Source organism: Lagopus leucura, unplaced genomic scaffold, assembly GCF_019238085.1.
Source record: "Lagopus leucura isolate 7727_CA_CO unplaced genomic scaffold, USGS_WTPT01 Super-Scaffold_100062, whole genome shotgun sequence".
Taxonomy (NCBI): Eukaryota; Metazoa; Chordata; class Aves; order Galliformes; family Phasianidae; genus Lagopus; species Lagopus leucura.
The window spans coordinates 171,675-179,629 of record NW_024962307.1 but is presented as its reverse complement, the minus strand read 5'-3'; the positions used below and the strand labels follow the sequence as shown (position 1 = coordinate 179,629).

The 7,955-nt window shown below is 50.7% G+C and overlaps 2 protein-coding genes across 2 annotated transcripts; both read left to right on the top strand.

Annotated features, from left to right (window-relative positions):
• Positions 1 to 6: 6 nt before the first annotated feature.
• On the top strand, positions 7 to 2,539 carry NKX2-6 (NK2 homeobox 6). Its single transcript, XM_042886766.1, has 2 exons — positions 7 to 162; positions 1,689 to 2,539. The coding sequence occupies exons 1-2, from the start codon at positions 51 to 53 to the stop codon at positions 2,156 to 2,158; spliced, it is 582 nt and encodes a 193-aa protein (XP_042742700.1). The 5' UTR covers positions 7 to 50; the 3' UTR covers positions 2,159 to 2,539.
• A 1,701-nt stretch (positions 2,540 to 4,240) lies between these two features.
• NKX3-1 (NK3 homeobox 1) lies at positions 4,241 to 6,689 on the top strand. The gene is made up of 2 exons (XM_042886761.1): positions 4,241 to 4,454; positions 6,173 to 6,689. The coding sequence occupies exons 1-2, from the start codon at positions 4,241 to 4,243 to the stop codon at positions 6,532 to 6,534; spliced, it is 576 nt and encodes a 191-aa protein (XP_042742695.1). The 3' UTR covers positions 6,535 to 6,689.
• Positions 6,690 to 7,955: the final 1,266 nt, after the last annotated feature.

Sequence of the window (7,955 nt, the reverse complement as noted above, 5' to 3'; positions counted from 1 at the left end):
GCAACAGGCAGGCAGAGGCCGGGAGCTCACACCGATCCCCCCCCCGGAGGATGCTGCCCACCCCTTTCTCCGTCGAGGATATCCTCAGCCTGGAGCAGAGCAGCGCTCCCGGAGCCCCCGGGGTCCGCCGCAGCCCCTCCGGGGAGGAGGAACCGCAGTCGGGTGAGTGGAAGCCGCGGGACCCTCGAAGCCCCCCGGACCGCCGGAGCGGATTTTTTCCCCCTTCCTTTTTACCTTTTTTTCCCCCTTTTTTCTCCTTTTTTCCCCTCCCTTTTCATTTCGTCCCCTCTCTTCTTTTCTCCCCCTCTTTTTTTTTCCCTCCCTCTTTTTCCTTTTTTTTTCCCCTTATTCCCCCTTCCGTTTTCTTTCGGGTTTTCTTTCAGGGCTTTTTCCCACCCCACTCACCACGGGGAGGGGGCACAAAGCAGCCCCATCTCCATCCCATCTCCATCCCTTTCCCCTGGGGGAGCCGTAAGCACCCTTTTCTCCCCTCTCCCTGTCCCGTTCCCCCACTGCAGCGTCGCCCCCGGACCCCCACATGCCCAGATCTACCCGACCCCCCCCGGACGGGCAGCGCTGAGGCTGATCCTGCCTAACAATCCCAATTCGGAGCGGTTTGTGCTGACACAACGCTTTATTTCGATGTGGTCTAAATTGTCCCCGCGGGGAGAAAAGGAAAACTGCGCTAAGGGACACCCCCCCCTCCCCCCTTCCGTCCTGTGGTGTTCGGAGGTTGAGAGCTCAGGGGGGGAATCGGATGGGGACCCTCTTTCCCTTCTGGCTAAATCGGGCAAGGATTCCTTTGCTCGTGTTTCCCTAAAGCCCGGCGGCTGCGGAGTGGAATTAACGGGAAAACCATTAAGAGAGGAGCTCGAGGACTGGGAGGCACTGGGATGAGGCAGCAGAGAGATGGGAAGGGTGGGAATATGCAGGGAAGGATTACGAAGCCTTCCAGCATCACTTTTGCCCATAGACCCCCCAAATCTCCCCAAACCATAATACGGTTTCCAAGAGATCTGAGCGCATCTTAGCAGCGAGGAATCACTGCACAGCAATCACTGAGCAGCAAAATAATAAGAATAATAACATCAGCAATAATAATACCAGTCAAACCTCCTCAATTCCACTTTCTTCTAGATCTTTGAGGTTTTCTTCCTTCATTCCCAGATCCTTTTTTTTTTTGCTTAAATTCGGAGATCCACGTGGTTGGGGTGCTGGAGGTGAAGGCTGTGTGTGGGTGATTCCATCCCTCGGGGTGTTCCCACCCCTGTGGGTGCTTCCATGCCCATGGGTAAGATGTGGGGAAGAGGATTTGAGGTTTGGGGTACATTGTCCTACAGCAAACCCAATGTTCCCTGTGCCTCTCTGGGCTGTGATTGCCACAGGTGCAGCACCCATTGGTGAGAAAGACAGAAATGAAGCATTACCCAAAATTCATGCAACAGATCCCCAAAACAAAGGTTTTTTTTTCTTGAATTTCCACTAAATATCATAGGAAAAACTCATTTAAGTTATCCCAGGGGGCCCCTTTCCCCATTTGACTCCCTCTTTGGAAACTCAGAGGCAGGAGGACTAGGTTGGAATCTCATCACGTTTTGGGTTTTCGGGGCCCCGTTCCCAATTTATTTCCCTGTTGGCAGCAAAATCATGCTGGGGTCTCACTTTGCTTCGGGCTTTTCCCTCTGCAGGACAACATCTGCTCTCCCAACCCTTGCAGACAGACCAGCAGCAAACTGAGCCCTGCCACCACCCCAAGCAACCGCAGCGGCGCAAACCCCGTGTTTTGTTCTCCCAAACTCAGGTGTCGGAATTGGAGCGACGATTCAAGCAGCAGAAATACCTCTCTGCTCTGGAAAGGGAACACCTGGCCAACGTGCTCCAGCTCACATCCACCCAGGTGAAAATCTGGTTCCAGAACCGGCGTTACAAATGCAAGAGGCAGAGGCAGGATAGATCCCTGGAGATGGCCACCTACCCACTGCCAGCACGTAGGGTGGCTGTTCCGGTGCTGGTCAGAGATGGCAATCCTTGTTTTGGGGGATCCCAACCCCACCTGGCTCCTTATGGGGTCACCGTCAGCCCCTACTCCTATAGCACCTACTATGGTGCCTATGGGGTGAGCTATGGGGTGGGCTACGCTGGGGTGCTCACACCGTGAGATTGGGCTCAGCACCAGTTGGGATGTGGCCCAGGAAAAGGATGGGGGCATCCGGAGCCGTAATGGACAGCAGGATGTGGGGCCTCCATCCCCACCAACCAGCCCAAGGAAAGGGATTTCTGGTGCTTCAGATCCGGGGACCTCAGGGCCAGAGGCATTTATTTATTAGGACACAAACACAGATTCTATCCCATCCCACCCTATAGGGATGCTCCTGTGGGGTGCTTAGGGATGGGATGCTGCTCTTCTTCCTAAGGAAACAAGGCACACCACTGTGCCTTTGCTTTTCCATGAACGCTCTATTTAAGGCTTTGAGTTCCTCTCATCTTTTGGGATATCCGTATTTCTTAATGACTTACCAGCGCAGGTGTTCATTTTTGTCTTGATGATGATTATTATTTGCAATTAAAAAGAAAAAAAAAAGGTGGGAATACGTGTTTCCCCTCTCTCAGCTTTCCCCTTTCAGCATTTTAACCTCTCCATCCACAGTTTGCATCTGAGAATCACATCTGAAGCAAAAAAAGTGTTGGTGCTGAGCCAGCAGGGACCCAAACCCACCAGCACTGAATGCTTTGCTGGACCAAAGGACCATATATGTACATTTCTATGTACATCTCTCTTTACATGTATTTAAGCCTGGGAATCAGACTTATGAAGTATTAAGATGTCTTTTATAGTCCTGTGTATCGTGGTTTTCCCAAAGGCTGAGGTCAGGAGATGCTTAAAATCCCAGTGTTTGTGGGATTGCTCTGCTCCGTACATCCAGCATTGCTCTGAATGTCTCCTGTTTCTTGCCCAAATTAGAAACTGCTCAACTGCAAAATGAGGCAGATCTCTCCCGCAAAACCCGAATCAGCCAAAATTTAGTGCAATAAATGGCCATGAGGGGGTTCCTGTCACTGCAAACCTGAAACCTCTGGTTTTGGACCAGTGTTATGGGTTATTCTGCAGTCAGCAGGGAAAGGAAAAGAGGATTGAGCCAGGCAATGAGGGCAGACCTATGGACAGATGAGTTGAGCTCATGAACAGCTCCAACATCACCAGGATTGATGGTCCAGCTGCAGGAAAACGCAATGAGCATCACTGGAACAAAAGGACTCACTGGAAAGTGGGACATTGCCCAGCTTTTGGGTGGTTCGTGGGTTTTGTTCGCGTGTGCAAGAGCCCAAAATGAGAAGATGCATGTTCTGCAATATCATGCCATCACATCACAGAATATCCCAAGTTGGAAGGAACCCATGCAGCTCCTTGGGTCCAACTCAAGGAGCCACCCAACAACAGAATGCAATCATGATAACACATAACATCACATAACAGTATTCTGCAAACCTACTGAGTTTTTATTCTTGAGCTTTTTGCTCTTTTTTTTTAATTACTATGATCATTACCATCATTACATTTATTTCACATCAGCATTGCTCTGCAACTCATGGTCCACACCCACGAGGAATCAGCCTGGGGTTTTGGGTTGATTTTCCCCACCTTCCTGCACAAAGATTTGATCTCTCCGTTGCACCTCCGCTTTGCAAAGCTGATTAAAATACATTGTTTGCCATTTTCTCCAAAGGGCTTTGAAGAAAACTCTCAAAATACACAACCAGCATTCCCCATTCTCCAGCATTCCAGGGTTTGCCCTGGATGTAAACCGCATCCAGAAGCGAAGCACATGGAGCATCATCCCACTGGGATCGGGGTGGGGATGCAAAAAGTGTTCTGCTCACCCATCCAAGGCAGCACCATCATATCCTAATAACTCTATTTTGAACCTCCAAAACCCTGCTTTCACCCCAAAAAGATGAATTCCCTTTGGGCACTTTAGAATTAAGAGGAGAATAAAAGCCCTGGGGTTATCCCAGCAGGGTTAGATGGGGATGGGCGTCCTGAGCAAGGCAGCAGAAGGGATTTTTTGCCGTGCTTGAGCAGAAATCCTGCAGAGCTGGGACACCAGCAAAGGGCGTAGACACGTCCCAGTCTCCAATCAGGCCCCGGAGGTTTGGCCCTGGGCCCAATAAATGCTGAGCTGGAGGGTGGGGAGGCACTGAGCCCGCGGGCAGCAGGAGGAGGAGGAGGAGGAGAAGGAGGATGAGCACCGGGGTGCTGAGCCCTGGGGGGCACAGAGCTTCCAGCAGCCCCCAGCAGACCTCATCCAGACCTCGGACGTCCTTCCTCATCCAGGACATCCTATGGGATGGGGTTGAGAGGGGAGCACAGGTGGATCGAGGCGGGATACCAGAGGATGGGGAGCAGCAGGATGGCCCTGCAGTATCCCCAGCACAGCCCCACGATGCAAATCCAGGTAAGGGGGGGTGTTGTGGGATGCTCACCCTTAGGGCAGGATGAGGGTTCAGTTTTGAAGTCCCTCAACCTCAATAACCCACGCATAACCAAGTTACCCAGGCTTCAAATGCAAGGAGCATTTGAGAGAAATGGCAACTGCATGCAAGACTTTCTTCAGGCACTTCAGATAACTCAAAGCACAGGAGCTGCCTGCACCTTTGGTTAATAAAAAGCCCAGAGGGTGCATTTCTGCAATATCAAGCTTAAGATTCCCTTTAATGCAAATGCAACCCTTGGTGCTGCTGTTGGGTGGTGCTGCTGCAGCTGTACTCACCGTGCACTGATTGCAGGGCTCTGCTGTGCTTGCTGTTTGCTTTCCTGCATGCTCAGCACCAGTTGCAATGCTCTGCTCCTAGCTGTTGCATTGCAGACTGTGTGTATATGCTGGTTCTCAGCTCCAGTTGCAATGCTCTGCTCTTTTCTGCTGCATTGCACATACTGTGCATTATGCATATCAGCCTTACTACAGAAGCAACCCCAGCAGCACCTCCTTTTAGCATGCAGCGGCTAAATTTGCAGAAGCAGGGTGCTGCAAATTGCATGCAATTGCATGAAAAGTCAGATGCAATGCAGCTTTGAGCTGTGCAATGGGAGCAAAGAGCAAAATGGAGCTTGCTAAGGGAGACCTTGCCAGGGGAATTTGGGCTTTCTGTGTCGCTTCTATTAAAAGAAGCTCCTACAAAAGTGAGTTCTGAAACATCCTCCCAGGTGGCTATTAAGAAAAATCATTAAAAGCCATTGGAAATCACCCAGAATGCAGCTTGGGGATTTCAATGGGGCTGGAATTCAGCCCTTTGTTTTTCCATCTCGAGTGTTATGTTCACTTCTTAAGAAAATAGACTCAGAAGTGACAAAAGGAGGGGGAAAAAAAGCAAAAAAAACAACACGAAAACTGGCTGCAATCCATTGGGAGGAAAAGAATTACGGTGTAAATAAAGGGCTGGAGAGGTTTGCACAGCTACAGGTGATGCTGTAAAAATCCCAATAGCACGTTGTATGCAACAGCAGCGCCTCGAGATGTCACCAGCAGTGCAAAATGGCCCTTTTGGGGGTTGGTTTTTCCTTGTAGGAACTAAGAGAGGGGGGTGTTTGGGAGAAAACAGCTCCCAAATGGATGAGAGTAATTCCATCAAGCGGAGAGTTCACTGTGTTAAATTGGAGGATCTCTGGGGCAGTGGGGATGTTTTGCTCTGTGGAAGGGATAGGAAAGGAAAAAAGTGGGGTGATGAAGATTTGGGTGATGGAAAAATGAGAAAACAAGTTATTTGGGCGACGAAAAGAGAGGAAATAAGTGATACGGGTGGTGAAAAGCAAGAGAAAACGTGATTTGTGAATATTTTGCTCTATGGAAAGGAATGGAAAACAAGAAAGGTGAGGAAATCAGTGGAAAGGTAGAAAAATGACAGAACAAGTGACTTTGGTGATGAAAATGGAGGTAATGAATGATTTTGGGCGATTGAAAGCAAGGAGATGAGGGGTTTGGGCAACTAGAAAGCAAGGAGGAAAGTGGCTCATGAATGCTTCACTCTATGGGGAGAGATAAGAAAGAAAGGAGGAAATCGGCGGTCTGGGTGGTGAAAATACTGAGGGAAGAAGCAATTTGGGTGATGGAAACCCAAAGAACCCAGCGGTCGGGGCAGTTCCCAGCGGGCGACACTCAGTCCTCTCCCCTTACAGATGCTGAGACCCCACTATGCAGCCGTGACCCCCCCCAGAAGGTGCTGCCCCGACCCCCCCGGCCAGCAAAGCGCTCGCGGGCAGCCTTCACCCACAGCCAAGTGTTGGAGTTGGAGAGGAACTTCAGCCGCCAGAAATACCTGTCAGCCCCCGAGCGAGCCCACCTGGCCCAGAACCTGCAGCTGAGCGAGACGCAGGTGAAGATCTGGTTCCAGAACCGCCGCTACAAGACCAAGAGGAGAGCGGGGGGCTCCGGGTTGGAGGTTGGGACCACTCACAAAGCATCCGTGCTGCCCCCAGCCCCACTGCTGGCTGCTCGCTGCCTGCCCTGCTTGTGTTACTGGAGCCCTGCTGCCTGGTGAGCGCCGTGCTTGCTGTGTTTTCCCCTCAAATGCTGTTGTGTTTGTTTTTCCCCACCCCCTCTTGCCGTGTTGCCCTTGGCCGTGTTGATTCAGAGATGCGCCGTCAAGTTCAAGTGATGCTCTGTGTCCTCTAGTACAGCACCAGCCTCTGTCATCGCGAGGGTTTTAGCCAAAGAATCAGAAGTTATCAAAAATTAAAAATCCAGATTATTATTATTGCCATTATTATTGTTGCCATTATTAATAATAAAACCCCAAAGCTTTTAAAAGGCTCGATCTGCAGCGAAGAATCCCACGCGATGCCCAGCTCCCTCTCATTGCATCACCATCCTCTCTCACTGCCAGCTTTCAGCCAGAGCAACAACAAGCCCTACAAACTAAACATCCCCAAAGCTTTTAACAGCACCTGCAGTGATCAAACACTGCATGATTTGGGGGGCAGAAAGCCAGAAATGGTGTATGCCTGTAAAGAAATAATTCCCCATCCATCCCTCTGTAAGCAATTCTTTGCTCCCTCCCCCTCACCCCCCACCAACTGGGGGAAGCACAACAGCTCACCCCGTGCACCAGCTATTCCATCATGTGATTTTTAGTTGTTATCTTTAAAAAAAAAAATCTGCATTTCCATCTCCAATCCATCCATTGCATATTTTCTATATGTGTTGGGTTTAGGGGGCATTCAGCCCCACCTTTCTGCAAGCAATAAAGCCCCTCAGGTTCCCAATGGGCACAGAGGTGCTGCTGGGGCTGCCCGATGCCACCAGTGCCATTGCAGAGTGGGAATCCGTGCCAGCAGGCTCCAGGAATGGGGACAATAGCACAGTGACAGATGGGTTTTGCATATCCGGGTGCTGCCGCTGCTGGAACGCTCACATACAGTCTGGTTAAAATAGCAACAGCTCAAAGAGTTCAGCTTCTACAAACCTCCCAGGGCCAAGGCTGCAGGGTGACAATTCTGCTTGCAAAGCTCACGCATGCACGTAGCAAATATGGAGCTGCGGGGTAGGAGGATGGGGCAGGGAATGTGCAAAGCAAAACTTGAGGTGGATACTCAGTTGCCAATGCCGTAAAAGCTGTTGGCTCTGCTTGGAGGACAGCGGTCTGAACCATCCCAAAGTCACTCCTACCTGCTGATAACACTTTCTCCCAGCTCCTGCTCTCGGGCTGTGTTGCAATGTGGCTCCTGCACAGCCCTGCTCTCATCCACTTTGCTTGGAACAAAGGAGTCCTTGTGCTCCTCGAAGGGAGGACACCCTGCAGAATCCACCCTGGGGTGCTGCTGAACGCAGGGACACGATGCTTGCACCCTTAGAAAGAACAGGATGGGGTTGACGCCGCAAAAAATCTACTGCTGTGTTGGGAAGGACCAAATTGACCCCATTTGTCATCGATGGGAAACGTAGATTTCAACTCAACTTCTT